Source organism: Adiantum capillus-veneris, chromosome 19 (assembly GCF_014529385.1).
Source record: "Adiantum capillus-veneris isolate H3 chromosome 19, ASM1452938v2, whole genome shotgun sequence".
NCBI classification, from domain to species: domain Eukaryota; kingdom Viridiplantae; phylum Streptophyta; class Polypodiopsida; order Polypodiales; family Pteridaceae; genus Adiantum; species Adiantum capillus-veneris.
The window spans coordinates 132,409,051-132,429,995 of record NC_140949.1 but is presented as its reverse complement, the minus strand read 5'-3'; the positions used below and the strand labels follow the sequence as shown (position 1 = coordinate 132,429,995).

At 43.3% G+C, this 20,945-nt stretch overlaps 1 protein-coding gene across 1 annotated transcript in view; it reads left to right on the top strand.

Annotated features, from left to right (window-relative positions):
- Positions 1 to 20,293, top strand: part of LOC147434891 (V-type proton ATPase subunit a3-like) — a 60,472-nt gene extending 40,179 nt beyond the window's left edge. The window contains exons 10-17 of the mRNA XM_086491282.1: positions 17,830 to 17,978; positions 18,068 to 18,221; positions 18,299 to 18,459; positions 18,544 to 18,937; positions 19,024 to 19,107; positions 19,280 to 19,473; positions 19,557 to 19,616; positions 19,731 to 20,293. Of these exons, the coding sequence (XP_086347408.1) occupies positions 17,830 to 17,978; positions 18,068 to 18,221; positions 18,299 to 18,459; positions 18,544 to 18,937; positions 19,024 to 19,107; positions 19,280 to 19,473; positions 19,557 to 19,616; positions 19,731 to 19,935 (1,401 nt within the window). The 3' untranslated portion in view covers positions 19,936 to 20,293. The remainder of the gene's footprint in view (positions 1 to 17,829; positions 17,979 to 18,067; positions 18,222 to 18,298; positions 18,460 to 18,543; positions 18,938 to 19,023; positions 19,108 to 19,279; positions 19,474 to 19,556; positions 19,617 to 19,730) is intronic.
- Positions 20,294 to 20,945: the final 652 nt, after the last annotated feature.

Here is a 20,945-nt window from a genome sequence, read left to right as displayed (position 1 = left end):
TCTCTCTTTTTCTAGCAGAGAAGCGAAAAAAAAAAACGAAAAAAAAATTTATTACAAAAAAAAAAAAAAAACGGCTGTGATCTCTATGCGAGCAGCTATTCGTGCCCGTGGCTAGGAGCTATAAAAGCATCACATGCCCTTACTCAGGGAGGAGGACCAATCTTTGCAAGGAGGAGATGCTGCTGCAAATTTCAGCCGTAAAGAAGACGTTGCAGGTGATGCCCATGGCTGCCCCAAGTGTACCAGATGTCGCCAAGACCCAGTGCGCGAGTTCCCTCGCGAAGAAGTGCCTACGGAGCGTGTTTCCATCGCGACAAGGTGCTGTTTTTCTCTGATTTCAGCCCCTAAACGTCGTAGACGGGGCTGATTTATGAGAAGGAACCGCAGAACACACCTCTTTTGTGTGTAGGATTGGAAGAGAGGATTTTCTATGGAGAGATCTCTTCCGGGGAATTGCTTTTCGAGAACGGAGTTGCGTTTCGAGCGTCGAGACTTTGAAGGTAACGATTTTCATGTTATGAACTCTGAGTATTTGTTTGCAGGTGTACTTCCTCTTAGTGAGGGAGTAGGAGCAGAGGAAGGTATGAGCCTCAGCAGGAGAAAAGCGCTCTAAGGAACTAGAGCCAGATCAGCCTAGGGGTTTCGTACCCGAGTTTGGGAAGTAGATCCACGGATCGGAGAGAGGTAGTCTCTCAAGTTGCGATTCGGAAGTTGGGATTCCCAAGTAAGGACTTCGTGACCGGGAAAGCAGAGTTGTTCTGCAGGAAGAGGACTCTGAAAATAGAGTTCTAAAAGAGAGTTGCAAGGATGTCATGCTCTGAGTCTGGAAGGTGATTTAGAGGCGAGAACCTTGATTCTCAAGGAATTGGAATAAGGAACGGAAGTTCCTTGTGTTAGGGAATAAAGGCCTAAGTGCCTTGTACTTATAACTTATAAGTTAAAAAGACTTATAAGTGAGGGGGCCCAAGTGTGAATGGCCCCCTAGTCACTTACTCATATACTCTAAGGTGAAGCCCAAATGATATACTAGCGTGGCTTTTTTCCAAATCCAACGAGCTCTCTCTCTCTCTCTCTCACGTTCATCTCTGCGTGAGCTTCTTCTCCGCCTCTCTTCCCTTCTCCTTCACTCTCATTGCATAGGACAGCAAGTGGGCTCTCTCTCCTGCTCCCCCACACATGGTATCAGAGCTTTAGGGTTTCCAAGAGAGCCATCTTCGCAACACAGATCAGAATTCTGTTTTTGCTCGCTGCGGGAAGGATATTCAACCGTTTTCGATCAACTCTGTCGCGAAGGGATCCTCTCACCGTGTAGAATCGACCTCCGGTGACAGTTTCCCCAAAATTAGGGTTTCAAAAACTGGCGAACAGCAGCCTATTTCTGCTGAAATTGACCAATTTCGGGATCAATTTGATGCAATTTCATTAGGGCAAGTCTCACAGGTCAATCTTACAGGTGTTTCCACCAACGAGGTTCTGAAAATTCAGCAAAACAGGTGTTTACAGGTCTGATTTTTGCCCTAAAACAGGGAATTTCAGCAAGCAAATGATGTATACACCTTGTGGAAACCTTTGGTAAGGGTTTGGCGGTGAATGTACGCTGTTTTGGGGTGATTTCGCGTGAAATTTGCTCGCTGTTTTTCTGTAACAGCAAGCTGTTTTTTGCCCGATTGCGCACATTTGCGCGTGTTTAGGTCGGCAAAACAGGGTTTCAGTGTTTGCAATCACTCAGAATGGCTTCTAGCAGTGAAAGTGGCAATTTGTTGCACATTCGCAAGCTTGAAGGTGCCCATAACTTTGCTATATGGAAGAAGCAATGTTATAATGTGATGTTGCAGAAGAAACAGGCGAAACCTATTAAGTTACAGGGTGTGAAACCGGTTGATATGGAGGTTGAAGAATGGGAAGAAGTGGACGAGTTGGCTCGCTCCACGATCATGCTTTCGGTGTCTGACAATTTACTCTTCAATGTAGAGAATGAGCAGACAGCATGGGGCATGTGGAAGCGTTTAGACGAGTTGTATGCACAGCAGAGTGCTGCCAGTAAAGTGTATTGGCTTAAGAAGCTTATGGATCTCCGCATGAAGGAGGGCACGCACATGTCAGTGCACCTCAATGAATTCAATTCTATTTTCAGCCAACTGACAGAGCTGAAATTCACGATTGATGAGGAGTTCAAAGCTACTTTTCTGCTATGCACATTGCCCGAGAGTTGGGATGTATTCCGGACAGCTCTTAGTAACTCAAGTGCGTCACTTAAGTATGCAGATGTAGAGAGTTCTCTCTTGATGGAAGAGATGAACAGGAAGAACACCACAGGTGGGTCTTCTAATGCATTGCACTTGAGAGGCAGGTCTCAACAGAGGGAGAAATCTGACAGTAAGGACAGGGCACGCAGCAAATCTCGTAGGAAAGATGTTGTGTGTCATCATTGTGGAAAGAAAGGGCATTATAAACGGGAATGCTATGAGTGGAAGAAAGAGAAGAACAAGGGTGCTGAAACTGATGCAAAGGACAAGGGAAATGCCAAGAAGAGCACTGTGTTGATTGAGGAAATCAATGTTGCTAGTAGTTGTGACAGTGACAGCAGCATTGATGTACTCAATGTCTCTTCTGTGGATGCACATACCCTTGCTATGGGTTCTGATGTGGACATGCATACTTGGATTCTTGATTCAGGTGCCTCCTTTCATGTAACACCTCATAGGGATTGGTTCACACAGTACTCAGGTGAGGTGCAGGGCACTGTTTATTTGGGAGACAACTATGCATGTGACATTGCAGGTATTGGCAGTGTCCAGTTTTCTTTTGCTGATGGTATGACTTTTGTTTTGCACAAAGTGCGTCATGTGCCACAACTCAAGAAGAGTTTGATTAGTACAGGGCAGCTAGATGATGCAGGCTATCACACCACTTTTGGTGATAGCAAGTGGAAAATTTGTAAAGGGGCCCGGATTGTAGCCAAGGGTTGTAAATCGGACACTTTGTATCCTTTGCATGTATCTAGTGTGCGTGACCATGTTGTCGTCGTAACCGAGCAGCCAAGTGTTTCTTTGTGGCATGGCCGGTTGGGACACATGAGTAAAAGAGGAATGGAAACTCTGTCTCGTTGTGGTTATTTGCCGTGTTTGAGGTATGCTGATTTTTCTCATTGTGAGCACTGTATTTATGGTAAGCACAGTCAAACACCGCACAAAAGGTCTCTTTCTTTGAAGTCTGATAGGTTAGACTTAGTGCATTCCGATGTATGTGAAATGCCACAGTTGTCCTTAGGGGGAAAGAAATATTTTGTCTCGTTTATCGATGATGCTACACGTAAGGTGTGGGTGTATCCAATACGTGCTAAAAGCGATGTTTTGGATACTTTCAAGAAGTTTCTTGCGTTTGTTGAGAATCAAACTGACAAGAAGCTTAGATCTTTGCGCTCAGACAATGGGGGGGAGTATGTATCAAAAGCATTTATTGACTTTTGTGCTACTAAAGGTATTAAAAGAGAGCTCACGGCTCCTTTTAATCCCTCTCAGAATGGAGTTGCAGAGAGGTTGAACCGGACTATCCAAGAGAAAGTTCGGAGTATGCTGTCACATGCTGCATTACCTCATGGTTTTTGGGCAGAAGCTGTGCAAACAGCTATTCACTTGATTAATCGCTCACCTAGCAAGGCTTTGGGTGGAAAGGTGCCTGAGGAGGTGTGGTCTGGCAAGCCACCCTCATATGCACATTTAAGAGTGTTTGGTTGTGAGGCCTATGTTCACATCCGGAGTGAACTGCGCACCAAACTAGAACCAAAGTCTCATAAATGCATTTTCCTAGGATATGGTGAGGATGGTGAAATGGGGTATAGATTATGGGATCCCGCATTACGGAAAATCATACGCAGCAATGATGTCATCTTCAATGAGGATTGCATGCACAAACAGCCCACAAAGGTCGAGGAAGTGCGCCGGGTTGTTTTTCGTGAAGATGTTACATATGGACAGCCAAGAAGGCCCAATGTTCAACAGCCTTTACATGCTGAAAATGGTGCTGAAAATCAGCCATTAGCTGCTGAAAATCAGCCCCAACAAGTTGCCATTGATGCACCACAGGTAGGGGAACAGGTTGATGCTCCTAGACCGCCCGTTGTTGCGATGCAACCGGCTGAACAGCCTGCTGTTTTTGATGGTTTACAGGCTGAAAATCCACCTGTTATGGATCATTGGGTGCGTAGGTCTACTCGGGTGACAAGGCCCCCCGATAGATATGAACCGTCTTTGGACTATGTCATGCTTACTGATTATGGTGAGCCGTCTTGCTATAAAGAGGCTATGCAACGGGAAGACAGTAAGAAATGGTTCAAAGCAATGGTTTCGGAAATGCAGTCTTTGGAGAAAAACCATACATGGGACTTGGTTGATTTGCCTAAAGGGCATAAGGCTCTGCCATGTAAATGGGTTTACAAGACCAAGGTCACATCTGATGCTTCTTCTAAGTACAAGGCACGTTTGGTTGCTAAAGGGTACAAGCAAAAGCATGGTGTTGATTTTGATGAGATTTTTTCTCCTGTTGTAAAGCTTGCCACATTACGTCTTGTTTTAGGCCTGGTTGCTTCTGAAGATATGGAGTTAAAGCAAATGGATGTCAAAACAGCGATTTTGCATGGCGATTTGCTTGAGATGATCTATATGATGCAGCTAGAAGGTTTTGTGTCAAAGGGGCAAGAGAAGAAAGTATGTAGACTCTTAAAGAGCTTGTATGGTTTGAAATAGTCTCCCCGTGCATGGTATCACAAGTTTGATACATTCATGAGGTCTCAAGGATACAAAAGAAGTAATTCTGATCACTGTTTGTATATCAAAACGGCAAGTGATGGATCTCTTCTATTGCTGATTTTGTATGTTGATGACATGCTTATTGCGGGTAACAATGTCACGGAGTTGGATGCACTACAGCAAAGCTTAAAGAATCGCTTTGACATGAAGGATCTTGGTAATGCTAATCATATTTTGGGCATGCGTATCTCTCGAGATAGACCTAACAGGCGTCTGTATCTATCTCAACGAGATTATGTTAATAAGGTGCTCCATCGTTTTCATATGGATGGGGGAAAGGCACTTGGTACTCCGCTGCCTCCATATGTAAAACTGACTGCACATGACTGCCCAAACACAGATGATATGTGGGCTGAAATGGCCAAGGTTCCTTATGCATCAGCCGTTGGCAGTTTGATGTATGCTATGGTTGCTACACGTCCGGACATTGCATTTGCGATGGGAGTGGTAAGCAGGTACATGAGCAATCCTGGCAAAAAGCATTGGGAAGCAGTGAAGTGTATCTTGAGATACTTGAAAGGCACTAAAGACTTGTGCATTTGTTTTGGGAAGAGTGAGACATCTGTGCATGGCTTTACAGATGCAGATTTTGCTGGACATCCAGATTGCAGGAAGTCTACCTCTGGATATGTGTTTACATTCACAGGAGGTGCAGTTTCTTGGATTTCTAGACTGCAAAAATGTGTTGCTTTGTCTACCACTGAGGCTGAGTATGTGGCTGCCACTGAGGCATGCAAAGAAGCTTTGTGGCTCATGCGTTTGGTAGAAGAGCTTGGCATTAAGTCACCGGTTCCTGTGCTACACTGTGATAGTCAGAGTGCTATTATGCTTGCAAGGAATCCTGTTTTTCATGCCAAGACAAAGCACATAGAGGTGAAGTATCATTTTATCAGGAGTGTGCTTGATGACAAGAGCATTACACTTGTCAAGGTGCACACAGATGACAATCCTGCAGATCTTTTGACCAAGAGTCTTCCAGCAGAGCGGTTTGCATATTGCCGTCAGATGATGGGTGTTGGATGAGTAAGTGCATGATCAGCTGTTGTATCATAGTTAGCTGATTCTTTGATCTCCCAAGGTACATTGCCTTTAGGTGGGAGGTTGTTAGGGAATAAAGGCCTAAGTGCCTTGTACTTATAACTTATAAGTTAAAAAGACTTATAAGTGAGGGGGCCCAAGTGTGAATGGCCCCCTAGTCACTTACTCATATACTCTAAGGTGAAGCCCAAATGATATACTAGCGTGGCTTTTTCCCAAATCCAACGAGCTCTCTCTCTCTCTCTCACGTTCATCTCTGCGTGAGCTTCTTCTCTGCCTCTCTTCCCTTCTCTTTCACTCTCATTGCATAGGACAGCAAGTGGGCTCTCTCTCCTGCTCCCCCACACCTTGGAATAGGGTTTTGCCCTAGGAATCGGAAGCTGAGGTTTCCGGGAACCATCAAGTCTTATTCTAGAACGAACGTGGTAATATGTTCGGTTCAAGTGCTTGTATAGACTTCTCCTGAGTAATAAAGATACTATTACGGGGGGGGACCAACCCATCTTCTGATCCCCAGTACTGTGTCGATCTTCTCACTTTATCTCTCTCTCTCTCTCTCTATCTATTTCTCTCTATATCCTCTGGCTTCAATATTAAGTGATAAATTTTATTTATCCGAGTATATTTTATATTGCTATGCGCTCCCGTTTGTGACAGTGGTATCAGAGCATGGTCTCCTCTCTTTCTCTGTAAAGGAGGACGACTCTGGGAAGATACGGGAAGAAGCCATGACAAGCCAAGAGAGAAGTAAGCATGCGGAACCCTAAGTCCTGCAAGGAAAAGCTCGCAGAGTTGTTTTTTTTTTTTTTTCTCTCTGCAAGAAGTCGACACAAGTCTTGGGATTCTCTGAGAAGGCGACAAGAGCATGATGCTCAAGAACCGAGAGAATCCAAGGAGCGGGATGCTCGAGATTCTTCAGAATCCAGAAAATATCCATGAATGTCAATCCAGAACTATAGCCATGAAATCCCGTCATTCCGGGAAGGATATGAAGAAGGTCTCTAGACCTAGGAACACTTCTAGTCAAGTTTGATACTTTTGACGGAAGGGAAGATGCCCTGAAAGCTATCGCTTTGATTCGACAAGTTGGAAGTTGCCTTTGCAAACGGCAATTTTCTAAAAAGCGTCGAAGATGAGGCATGTGATTAAACACCTCAAGGGGATTGCAAGTACTTGGTGGTTACCAAAGCTCTGCAAGGAACTTACAACAACAATTCAAGGTTGAATTCTCCGACAAATTTTTTTCCTCTACTCTTTGAGGAAGGCATTCAAGAAGATTGGGATCGGTTTGCCTTATAGGAACACGAGCGAGTCAAAGCAAGTAGTGATTCACTCTTGCCAAGGTAGCTTCATTCTTGATCCTCTCTCAGGAAGGAAAGATGAACAAATTTAATGAAGGACTTTTGCCCGAATTTTGTAAACGCATCTGCAAGATACTCTGCAGCAGATGGTGGAGTCAGCAATATAAGCTGAAAGTGTACGCCTCAATGTACATAGAATCTAATCCCCGCAGTGGGACGGGAACCATTGAATACAGAAACAATGAATTTTTCTTACCTCTCCTCGAAGGATACATTGCTATCCGGAGAAAGTTTGGAGTAAGGGAATTCAATCTAACTCATGAGATTTTGAACAAAAGACCCTTGAACTTTAAGTGAGAGGGCAGGTCTTTGATCAAAGTTAAATCTTTGAGGAACTCATAAACTGCGTATTGCTTTTATGCACAAGATGTGCATGTGTCTAACCAGGACAATCACTCTCAAGTGTTTATGAGAGTAGAATTGAGTTGAAACATTGCTTTATGCGATGAATTGGTTTGCTCAACCATCCGGAAGGTCAACTATTGATCTCGTATCCGGTAGTTCATCAACAAATTACGTGCTATTGCGGGTAGGACGGCAGAAAGGAAGGAACCATTCCGAGATTTCAACCAAAGAAAAGCTTTCACTAAGCTTGAGGACCTTATGAACCAACACCCCCTACCCGGTAAGGGAAGATATGGTAGTGCTTTTCGCACAAGTGAATGAACACTCTCTTTACGAGGGAAGGAACCAACGACGACTACAGCCTGTGCTCGAGGAATCCAAGAATTATTTGATGAGCGACGGAACCGTCCGCCTACATTGAGCGACGGCCTGGAACAAGAACCTTCTTTAAGGTGATCGCAAATTGTGGAAGAAAGACATCGAACTTAATGCTCTATGACTTGGGCATTCCCTATGTGGGAGGACACAAGAGGTTTAATACCCTCTGGACTAACAGCGTAGGATTATGCGCAAGGACAAATACCTAGATTGATTTCTAGGAAGATTATTCTTCTCGAATTTGAGAAGACAGAATCAAGTTAACAGAGTCTTAGATAAGGAAATTTTGGATCAGAACAATTGGCCTACCCAAAGCAAAGGCCCGGAATAAGAACTTACTTTGGTAAGATGACACGCTTGTTCTGCCATAGGAAGATTCACATGAGTTTAATGCTCTCGACATGCCCTATGCGGGAGGACACAAGAGGTTTAATATCCTCAGGACTAATAGCGCAAGGTTATGCGCAAGGACATAGACCTAGATTGATTTCTAGGAGGTTTATTCTTCTCGGAATTGAGAAGGTGGAATTGAGTTAACAGATTCTCGGATGAGGAAACTTCCAATCCGTTGGAAAGACGTGAATGACGAGCTCTTACATGGCTTGTAACTTTAATGAAAGGTGAAGGATATCTTCGAGGTCCTAGAGGAAAGACATGAACCGGTAAGGTAAGTATTGAATTATTGAATTTTTGTTTAATTTAATTTTTAAGTTCTCTTTTCAGAAAGGACTAGCTCAACTCACCATTGAGCAAGATTTGGAATCTTTCCGGTTTCTCACCGGCAGTTCAGTTGGACCTCTACAGTTGAGAACAACTCTTTATAAGTGAGAGGGATGTTGCTAAATTGACTTTATCTTACAGAAAAATAATTCTAAATGAATTATTGGATTTATAAGTGAGAGGGTTTTCTCGCTTGGAACAAAAGGAAAAATAATTCTAAATGAATTATTGGAACTTTAAGTGAGAGGGCTTTTCTCACTGGAGACATCGGAGTACAGAGTATTCCTAGTGCGTCATTTAAAGTAATGACGGGAACACTGAGAACGGGAATATCTGTAAGGCCACTAGGAACGGGTACTTCTGATGCGTCACATCGGATGGGTGACAGGGAGCATCGGAAAGAAGTATCCGACCATCCGGGAATGGACATCTCTGATGCGTCATAGGATGGGTGACATAGATTTTCGTGAAGGAGATTGTACCGTAAGTTCGGTAGGAAAGGACTAGGTGATGGGTATTCCTGATGCGTCACAAGGTGGGTGACGGGTGCATCGGAAAGGGAATATCCATAGTCGGGAGGAAATTCCAAACTGTGTTAGAATTGTGCACAAGGAAAAAGCAAGCACTTGAATGAAGATGGGTTCAGAGGAAACTTTGAGGAAAAACAGATGCTTTTTGAGAAAGCGGGATTGCTTTTTGGGAAAGTAGATGCTTTCCCGCGAGGAAGTCTATGTCTGCATTGCAACTGTGCATGTGATTGCATCCAGGGACGCTTGGGAAGTGCTGTGAAAGCATTGTTTTTAACTTATAAGGTTTTATTGAGTTTTTGGACAGATCCATACCATTTTTAAAGGTGACCGACCGCCCACTTAATAAGTGGGCAGCCATCTGATAAATAAGGCAACAGATCAGCCAGCGTTTTCTCTCTCTCTTTTTTTGGCAGAGCAGCGAAAAAAAAAAACGAAAAAAAAAAATTTATTACCAAAAAAAAAAAAAAAAAACGGCTGCGATCTCTACGCGAGCAGCTATTCGTGCCCGTGGCTAGGAGCTATAAAAGCATCACATGCCCTTACTCAACGAGGAGGACCAATCTTTGCAAGGAGGAGATGCTACTGCAAATTTCAGCCGTAAAGAAGACGTTGCAGGTGATGCCCATGGCTGCCCCAAGTGTATCAGATGTCGCCAAGACCCAGTGCGCGAGTTCCCTCGCGAAGAAGTGCCTATGGAGCGTGTTTCCATCGCGACAAGGTGCTGTTTTTCTCTGATTTCATCCCCTAAACGTCGTAGACGGGGCTGATTTATGAGAAGGAACTGCAGAACACACCTCTTTTGTGTGTAGGATTGGAAGAGAGGATTTTCTATGGAGAGATCTCTTCCGGGGAATTGCTTTTCGAGAACGGACTTGCGTTTCGAGAACGGAGTGTCGAGACTTTGAAGGTAACGATTTTCATGTTATGAACTCTGAGTATTTGTTTGCAGGTGTACTTCCTCTTAGTGAGGAAGTAGGAGCAGAGGAAGGTATGAGCCTCAGCAGGAGAAAAGCGCTCTAAGGAACTAGAGCCAGATCAGCCCAGGGGTTTCGTACCCGAGTTTGGGGAGTAGATCCACGGATCGGAGAGAGGTAGTCTCTTAAGTTGCGGTCCGGAAGTTGGGATTCCCAAGTAAGGACTTCGTGACCAGGAAAGCAGAGTTGTTCTGAGGGAAGAGGACTCTTGAAATAGAGTTCTAAAAGAGAGTTGCAGGGATGTCATGCCCTGAGTCTGGAAGGTGATCCAGAGGCGAGAACCTTGATTCTCAAGGAATTGGAATAAGGAACGGAAGTTCCTTGGAATAGGGTTTTGCCCTAGGAATCGGAAGCTGAGGCTTCCGGGAACCATCAAGTCTTATTCTAGAACGAACGTGGTAATACGTTCGGTTCAAGTGCTTGTATAGACTTCTCCTCAGTAATAAAGATACTATTACGGGGGGGGGGGACCAACCCATCTTCTGGTCCCCAGTACTGTGTCGATCGTCTCACTTTATCTCTCTCTCTGTCTCTCTATCTATTTCTCTCTATATCCTCTGGCTTCAATATTAAGTGATAAATTTTATTTATCCGAGTATATTTTATATTGCTATGCGCTCCTGTTTGTGACACATAGTGAGAGTGTAGGGCTAGTGCCAGCTTTCGGAAAGTGGAGGTCCACTCCCCTGACGGTAATTTAACTCTTCGTATAGCTTGAGACTGCCTGGAGTGATGCAAATGCTGGAAGAATTGTTTAGAAGCACATCCTTTATCTGCAAAAGCCTGTTGACGAGCTCGTGTCTTCCATTTGGCCAATTTCCTCTCATCATTGCGGCGTAGCATAACGCGAGCAGAAAGCAACTCAGTCATTTGAGTGGCAGTAAGAGAAGAATGATTAGCCAAGTGCATTAATCTGCTACAAGCATCCTTTCCTGATTAACTTGTTCCCTTAATCGTGACAAATAATCCCAGCCATAATCCTGGATAACACATTGAACACGCATAACAAAGCGGAACCAGGCTATGTCCATATCAACATACATCTGGGAGATCAAAGGCGGAATGATATCCACAATCATAGTGTGAAAAGGTTCATGCTTGAGGTAAGCATTATTGATATGCAAAAGTCTCTTCTTGGGTAGGCGGTCATTAACATCAAAAGAGCCAAAACTAAGTTTCAAGCATTCGGGAAAATGATCTGAGAGACACATAGCATAATCAATCCTCATCTCACATACAAAGTCATAGATTGAGCATTATGCTGAAAAGTGAATCTTGGATCAGTTGCATGCAAAAAGGACCACAAATCAAGCCCATTACATGTCGACATAAATTGGTCCCATGATTGCCGCTCCATATGAAGCATGTCAGAATGGCCTGTAGTATTATCCGCAAGGTTTGGTGCATTATTAAAATTCCCGCAGAGAAAGGCATTGGAACGCCAACAATAAGAGGAGATAGCACTCCACAACCATGCCCTATTTGCAGAAGCTGTGTATGCATATAATCCTCCAAATTCAAAAACTTCCCCATTAAGGATGACCATCCATCTCCCAATCGGGTCATTGAAAACCAAGGTCGAGAAGAGTTCATGTCGAACAAGTATAAGCACTCCAGAATAGCCAGTTGATCCTGCATAAGCTATCCAGTAGCCCGCAAAGTAGGGAGTCTGTCTTGCAAATTGATGTTGGTTATGCTCTTGAAGAACCACAATGTCCGCTTTACATGTATGTACATAGTGCCAGGAAAGCCGCCACTTGTCATGATTGCATAACCCAGGCACACTATAGGAGATGCAATTCAAAGAACTATGCATTCTATATGGTATATACAGTGGGCGAGGAAAGGGGAAAAAGGTGAGAAAACTCAAGTACCAGTGCCCATCGACACATCCTCCCCAACTGTAGGTACTTGGGTCAAGACCTGGATCCAGATGATAAAAAATAAAGGCACCTTGCACTGAAGAGGCTTCTCGTGTAACAACTTCCTTGTAAGAGCGAACCACCTTGTCCCAAGCTTCAGCCAAAGAAGTGTTGTCATTACAAGGGAGTTTTTTCTGAACAACATTCTTCAAAGGGGGCACATAATTACGAGAAGATGCCGGAATACGGGCCGTAGAAGCTTTAGCGGGTTTCTTGGGCACCGACCAAGTTTGGGAGGTCGAAACCTGTTCCTTTCCCTTGTCTTTAATATTTGGAGAAGGAGAAAGTGCAAACAATTGTAATTGTTTCCCTTTGCCTTTATTCGTCCCAGCTGTCGGGGAGGAGGTTGAAGCACCTTTGGTTTGAACCTCATAAGATTTCGGAGGTGAGCGAGGTTGAGGAGTAGGGACAGCTGAAGGAGGTGGTTGCAGATTTGGTTCCGGACATTCGGACTGCATATGACCAAATTTGCCACAGCGGAAGCAAGAATTTGCAAACTTGCCCCATTTAAGCTTGAATGGACTCTTTCCAATCACTGCATCCCCAGAATCGATCGAAATACCTGCTGGTGTGGGGATATCTATGTCCCACAGAACACAAAAACGGTTAGTGTTTGCGTCCATCTTAAGAGGGCAAATGCTTTGCCTAGCTGAGCAGCCAACAAAGGAAGAAAGTGACACGAAGTGCGAGGAAAGTCGACCACCTCAACCCAGACGGGACACTTGTGACGAATGAGACTCTAATAGTCCTTGGTGAGAGCCGAAGGCAGTACATGAGTCATCTGGGTATTGAAAAAAAGAGGAGACATTTCAAGCAGAGCATCCCGAGCATCCATGTCGGCCAGCAAGACTTCATAGAACCCTGGTGCGCCAAAGTAAACCCCTCGGACTGCTTGCCGTTTGAGTAGGAAATCAACCCATTGGCCTACATCCTGAGCCGTAGGCATTCTACCTAGGAAAAAAAGAATCACCGTGTTAAGAGCATATTGAGCAACAAGATCCATAAGCTCCTGTATAGGGATGGGCACTTCCATGACAAGAGCGGATCCTTCCCAAGCGTGACGTGCATCCTCGAAGTCCTCATGCAAACATTCTTTGATAAGGCTTAAAGCATCCATATCCGAAGATTCCATGGCTTTCCGACACTTGTATATACATTGATCAGCCGAATCCATGTGAAGGTCACACACACACACACACACACTCTTTTTTTGGGGTTTTTGATATTTGATTGCTATTGACATAGACAGACACACAAGAGGCTGACTGTAAACACTCACACCTCTCTCTCTCTCACACAAAACGACAGGAGGATTGTGTGCAGGCGAAATCAAACTTCAACCACCGGCGCGCTGTGAAGGGCCTGCACAGGGTAGCGATTGTGCAGAACAGAGTTGCGCGATAGACGAGTGGCCGAAGGATTTACCACCCCCCCACCCCCCGCCAACACACACACACACACGCATACACCCACACCCACCCACACACTCGCCTACCCACATACACCCAACGTGCAGCTAAAACAAGTTCTGCTGGTCACCGGGCAGGACAGGCAGAATCTGCCGACCACTCAGAACAGCAGACTGTGGCGTGAACCAAGCAGCGGACCACTATAGGAGCAGCGAAGAGGACTGTCCGCACACGCAGCCCACTCCCGCGAGCGCCCAGAGGTAGAGACAGGGCAGAAGCAAGCGCTCGTGCGAAAAATTGCAAACTCTCATTCCTCTCACACCCCAAATATAAACACACACACACACACACACACACACACACACACACACACACACACATACATATATGTTAGTGCGTGTGTATGTACACCCACATCTGTATTCAGAAGTACACAGATATCTAGGTGTGTGCGTGCATGTAAAATTAAGTATAGATATACATAGATACATAAGATACATTCTTTTCTTTCTATACATTCACACGCTCTGAAATATTCCTTGACATGTATACAATAAGAGAGACAAAAGGCAAGGAGATCGAGTGTCCACTGTTTTGGAAGCTTGAGAACAAAAAAGCAATTATCAATTTTCTTGCATGAGGAGAAATCCAAATCTATTCTTTGGTTTGTGTCTACGAAAACTCTATATTTTTGTACCATTATGTCGTTAAATATTGCCCAAAAGTAGCTGAATACAAAGCTCTTGTTACAAAGGTTGAAACCTCAATTTTCAGTAAGTACACACATATACAGGTGCTTGCATGTAAAATTAAGTATAGATATACATAGATACATAAGATACATTCTTTTCTTTTTATACATTCGGATGCTCTCAAATATTCCTGGACATGTATACAATAAGAGAGACAAAAGGCAAGTAGAAATAGAGAGATCGAGTGTCCACTGTTTTGGAAGCTTGAGAACAAAAAAGCAATTATCAATTTTCTTGCATGAGGAGAAATCCAAATCTATTTTTGTATCATTATGTCGTTAAAAATTGCCCAAAAATAGCTGAATACAAAGCTCTTTTACAAAGGTTGAAACCTCAATTTTTCAGTTGTCTCAACAAGTTTTGCATTGGTTGTCTTGCCAAAACATTTAGGGTTTTGGGGTTTCAGAGTTGGGAAACGCGTAACTTGAAACAAGTTTGCGTCTCGGCTGTGTCATCGGAATGTTACACATGTTTCGGGTTTTCGAGGTTTCAGAGTTGCAAATGGTGTTTTATGTCTCATTGTTAGCAAGTCACTGGCGAGAGAGACACATCGGAATTTGAAAACAATTCGAGTCGAGACACAACAAAGCGGAGTTCTCTACTCAGGTGCATTGGGCCCTAAGTCAGGTGCCCCTTTTGGTACTTTTTATATTAACAAGTCAAAAAGTACAACTGTCAGGGAGTCACTCTTTGCAATTGTGCAATCATTCAATGATTTGCCAGAGAGGACCCCCATGGCACACTTTTCTAGGCACGGAGGTCAAAAGCAAAAGCTCAAAAACTGGTGCCCCAAGAAGCTGGGTCTGCTACAATGATCTTGGACCACGTAGATATGGGAGAGTAAGAAACCCTCCGCAAAGATTGACTTATTACATTTATGTGACTCGTTATGTTTCATTTGAGTATGTTAAGCGTGTCTTTCAAGTGTTTGGTTTGTGCCATGGAGTGAGGTTTCTTGCATACTACATTGAGGAGCACACGACCAGTGAGACCTCAACTGAAGTTTCATTCCATTGCTCATTTCAGCCAATGGAACAGCTAGCCAAGGTGGAAGAATTCGGTGGGCTAGCTCGACTAGTCCAAGCTAGTGGGTCGACTTGGTCGAGTTGGTTGCAAGGGTCTATAGGTTTGCTTGGTCTAGTAGATCTAGTTGGTCGAGAGGAGGTCTAGCAGGTTGCCTTGGTCTAGTCGGCCTAGGAGGTCGAGCAAGTGTGGCAGCCTAGCAGGTCGACTTGGTTTAGCTGGTCCAGTAGGTCTAGTAGGTTTAGCAAGTCGATTGTCTAGCAGGCCAGAGGTCTAATAGTGCTTGGAGGTTCTCTTCCCTCTAAGCTAGTCGACTCTTAAGTTGCTCATGCATGGAACATACAAGGTAGTCTAAAGACCGTTGTAGCTCCCTAAAGAGCCCTGTGCAATGCTACATAGAAAGCATCAACCCGTCTTACACAATACAAGTCCTCTGCCCCCACTCCCACTACCTTCCTAGGCATCCAATTCAACCACTTTTTTGCCACCTTTACCACCTCCTTCTCTATCCTCCCCAAAGCCAGTCCAGAGCAGGCCACATTGGAAAAGCTGACAAGTAAGGAGGCTATAAGGGTCGTGGTCTCAACATAAAGATGCTTACGCTTTTCCCTTCGACATTGGGTAACCTAGCTGACAATGGTATATTCAGTTGCAAATAATCACTTTGCAGATTGGGCGACATTAAGGCAAAGTTTTTGTGAAGCCTTCCGACTTGGTGACTTCCAAGAGACGGTTTTGGATGAGTTGTGGAATCTTGTGTAAAGTGGCAATTAGGCCTAGATTTCACCGAAGACCAATAGCAGATTGGGCTTAGAAACTTGAAAACTGCTCCAAACTTCATGAAACTTACCAAGTGATTTGGTTATAGTGTGAACATCCAGTGCAAGTTCAAAAAGTGGGAAAAATCTTTCATTTCAACCTAAGAGATAATAAGTGCGTTTATTATCTCTTGCCTTGAAAATATAACTTTTTGCAAATTTCTTAAAGGGGATTTGACCTAGGGTAGTAATATAGTGCATGTGTCAAATTTCAAGTGATTTGGAAAAATTTTGACTTGAATAGCCACTTGAAGTGCATCAGAAACTGCCAGAAATTGTGCTAAACTTGCCCAAAAATTGTATGAGCTTATTGAACACACTCTCAAACAGTGGGAATTATCAAAAGTGCAAAATGATACTTTTTTGAGCCAATAGGAGATAATAATTGCGCTTATTATCTCTTTCTAGCTAGAGAGCTCATTATTGACATTTTTTGGTTGCCAAGGGTAGAAGACCTATCATACAGATAGCTTGAGAAATTTGGAGTCATTTGGACATTGTTTGCTACTAGAAACTGAGTGTTTAGAAATTGAAGGTTGTAGATTGGTCCTTTGGATCCAAATCTTGTTGATCTCTAACAGATGTGTAGATGCACTAAGTTCATCAAATCATTCATCAGACAAAATGCTGCAAACATTTCATCTTTCTTTACATTACTCTTCACAGTACACACATGGAAGAGCACATGTAGTGGCTCCCTTCTTGTGCAGCACGCATTGCACCAGATTCAACCTGTTGATTCGACATGCATTTAAGGAATAGACATTGCTAAAAATCCAAAATTTAAGAGAATCTGCGAAGTTCTCTTCCCCCATCCAATTTGCATCAAGAGCTGGAAAATCCTGCCCTTGACCAAATTATTGGTGGACCTAGCTTACCCTTTTGTTCTGTTTCTTGTGCCCTCGGACCTATTGGTTGCTGTCTTGGCCTTCCCTGTCTACTGGCACATCAATGTGAATCTTTGGAATTCTCTGATGAACTATTAGCTGACTCCCTTGGTTCTTTCTTAGGACATTATTCGAAGATGTGTCCCTGTTCACCAAAGCCATAACGCTTGCCCTCTTTGAAATACTTAGCACGCTGCTCTTCTTTCAAGGTGGGCCCTGTGGATTTCTTTTGATTCTGCGTTAGAGTCTAGTCTTGGCACACATCACTCTCCTTGCAGAGTTTGGGCCTCGACACTCCCCTTGTACGCTGTGAGCACTTGGTCTGGTGCTGTGTGTGCTGCCAGCTAGAGTCTGCAGCTGATACATTGAGAGTAGTCGAGCTTACATTGGGCTTGGAGTCTATCTTGTCATGTTACTTTGAGTATATTTCTGTACTATGTTTTATTTCAGTATGTCAAGCATGTCTTCAGTTGTCTGGTTTGTGCCATAGAGTGAGGTTTCTTGCATAGTGCACTGAGGAGCACGGAACCCACAGTAGAGAGCACGACAAAGTTTTCTTTCTACATCTCGAGAAGGCTTCACAGAGGAGCTGGCAGCTTAGCGTCAGGTGATGGGTTGTGAAACTCACACCGTTAATCTTCAGGGAGGGAGCAATAAGCATCTGACAGTTGTACTCAATGGAGTGTGGCTATAAATACCAGTGGAATTGTTTCCAGAGAAGCAAGAAAGGATGATCAAGTTCCATAATGTCTCTTCTTCAGCAAGTTATATATGAGAAAGGACATGTGGCACTTTTTTGACATGAACCTCTCTGCTTGGCCTTGTTTCACGCATCTCATGACTATGTTTAATGATGTGATGCAGATTCAAGATGCACTCCACCAGGCAGCATTTGATAGCAATTCGCAAGTGGCTACCATATTTCAAGTCTTACACACCAAAGAGCTCCCTCCCACTTATTTTAAAACTAACAAATTTACTGGTGCTTATCAGGAAATAGTTGATGCATATGGGTAAGAGCTTTCGACATCCTTGGCCTGTTTAAGAAAAGTCTGGTGCCCCTTATACATATTTAAAAACTTTATCTTACTTTTCGACACAGGATAGCCAAGTATCAAGAAGCCAATCCAGGAGTTTTTACAATTGTTACCTTTCCTTTTTTGTTTGCTGTCATGTTTGGTGATTGGGGGCATGGCATATGCTTATTGGTTGCAGTTCTCTGGCTTATTCTGAATGAACGGAAGTATGGCAGTCAGGTATTTGTATATGTAGCTTGTAGTGATATTGCTCATATTGGCATAAGGCTTCTAAGCTATTTCCATTTTGTCGACAGAAACTGGGAGACATAATGAGTATGGCGTTTTCTGGGCGATATGTTATCTTGCTGATGGCCATCTTCTCTATATATACGGGTCTTATTTACAATGAGTTCTTTTCAAGGTCGTTTCCGATTTTTGGGTCTTCAGCATATCACTGCAGTGATGCAACTTGCAGGTATGCTGTTTTCACGTCTCTTGGACATGTTAAGTTGCTGATATTTTGATTTTCTAGCCAACTCATTTGAATTGATTGTTTCAGTCAATCTTCTAGAAGTGGCTTAATTAAGACACAGTCATCCCCATACTGGTTTGGTGTTGATCCAGCATGGCATGGCTCCGCCACAGAGCTTCCATTTCTAAACTCCATGAAAATGAAGATGTCAATTTTGATTGGAGTTGCTCAAATGAATTTGGGGATAGTGTTGAGCTATTACAATGCCAAGTTCTTTAGAAACGAGCTAAATGTTTGGTACCAGTTTGTTCCTCAAGTGATTTTCTTAAATGCTTTGTTTGGATATCTCTCTCTCTTGATTATTGTCAAGTGGTGTACTGGAGCCAGAGCAGACTTATACCATGTGATGATATATATGTTTCTAAGTCCAACTGCAGATTTAGCAGACAATCAGTTGTTCTGGGGTCAGAAGTACCTTCAGGTGACTTGTTTCTTTTGAGAAGTCTTTTGTTTTCTTGAAAGAAGGAGGGCTATCTTGGTGGAGACTAATTCTAAGCAATTTTTCAGATATTGTTACTTCTTGCTGCCCTCGTTGCTGTCCCTTGGATGCTGTTACCAAAGCCGTTGATTTTAAGAAAGAGGCATCTTCAGGTATGTCCTCTATGCTGTTCTCGATCTTTCTGTCCACACTATGTGCTTGTGTGAAGTATAGGCGGATGCGTGGATGTTGTTCCGAGGCTTGCTTGAAGTTTTAAAATAGCCAACGTGGTTCTTGTAATGAAGTACATCGCTATTTACGCTGTACTTGTCATATTTAACACAGAAATTGCAAGGACGTGCTTATGGAATTTTGGGAGGCTCAGATACCGATTCAGTAGATTTAGACCATGGAAATGATGGAGATCATGAGGAGTTTCAATTTGGCGAAGTCTTAGTGCATCAAATGATTCACACCATTGAATTTGTCTTGGGTGCTGTTTCTAATACAGCCTCATATCTGCGCTTATGGGCTCTCAGGCAAGGAATTTATTCTCATAGAAGCCCGTCAAGAAGCTTGTTGATTTAGTTGTGTTGATCGACTTGTTAATATTTGTCTGCAGTCTAGCACATTCAGAGCTGTCTTCTGTGTTCTATGATAAAGTTTTACTTCTCGCCTTGGGGTAAGCCTCTCCTCAACTTGTCATAGTCTTAATGCGCATCAGTGCTGTAGTAAATATTCTGGTTTGTAGACTTCAACATCAGTTATGAATAATGCTTATTAATCCATCATGCAGGTATAAAAACATCGCTGTCACCATCGTTGGATTTGCAGTCTTTGCAAGCGCCACTATTGGAGTGTTGCTGTGCATGGAAACTCTTAGTGCTTTTCTTCACGCGTTGCGATTGCATTGGGTGGAGTTTCAGGGGAAATTTTACGAGGGAGATGGCTACAAATTTCAGCCCTTCTCTTTCTCGTCAATTGCCAAAGAGGAGGATTAAGAAGCTGCCATCCTGCTGCACTTTCTCTGAAAATAGCTTGAGTTCACGATTTTTGTAGGGACTGATTGGAAGGGTAATTTCTGTGTACTCAAATGATAGCAAAGCCCTATAGTCATCTGACACCCCTGTATTTTTTTACCTGCTCACTGTGTAAAGAGAAAAGAGAGAGCTGTGTGCGGAAAGCATGTACACATATACACTAGAGGCAGTAACAAGGGTTCCAAGGTAAGCTCGCTTTAGAGACCAAAGCAGCGTATCAGCAATTTTGTTGCTTTGCATTTGAACTGTCAAGAGTGTAAAGGTTTTAGAGATCAAAGTTACACTGAGCTAATTATGGTGCACATTTAGGTTTCTTGGCTATGGCTACAGCATATGTTTTTTTTTCTTGCGCAAATCTGTATGATTGGCAAAACTGCAGTCTGAAATTGCTTGAATGGCTACCTAACGATAGAGATATGTGATCCTGAAGGGGGCGAAATTTTGATTTAACATGGCAGTGACGAAATAAAAGGTGTTAAATTGTTATGTTTCTGAATGTTATCGACTTCATGCGCCATAGAGCTTTGCACAAGGTTACTTTTAATCGTTTTCCATGTCATCTGTATTAACCACACTAAAGAAGGTCAACAAAGTATGTAGTGCATGACATACACACCTTTATGCCACACTGTTAAGGATGCAAGGAAGTTCAATAAGGTGCCTAAAAGATGGACACAAGCATTGCCTCTCTCTGTTTGTTTGTTTGAGGGGTTGGGGGGGGGGGGAGGGAAGAAAGTAGAAAGAAAGATATATTAATGATGTTGCATGTATTTTGGACATTCCTTTTTTTGTAAATTTGTAATTATGCGCTTGGCTCCGTGTGTCAAAATAGGGTGGAATATTTTTGTGTGCTTGGTAGCTTGCCTTAGTGAGCACACTTACATGCCAGCTAAGTTGCTTGACTAAGATCCCCTGTCGGCTTATTTTTTTGTGTCAAAATGTGTGTTGTTGGAGGTGCTTTTTAATAAGTG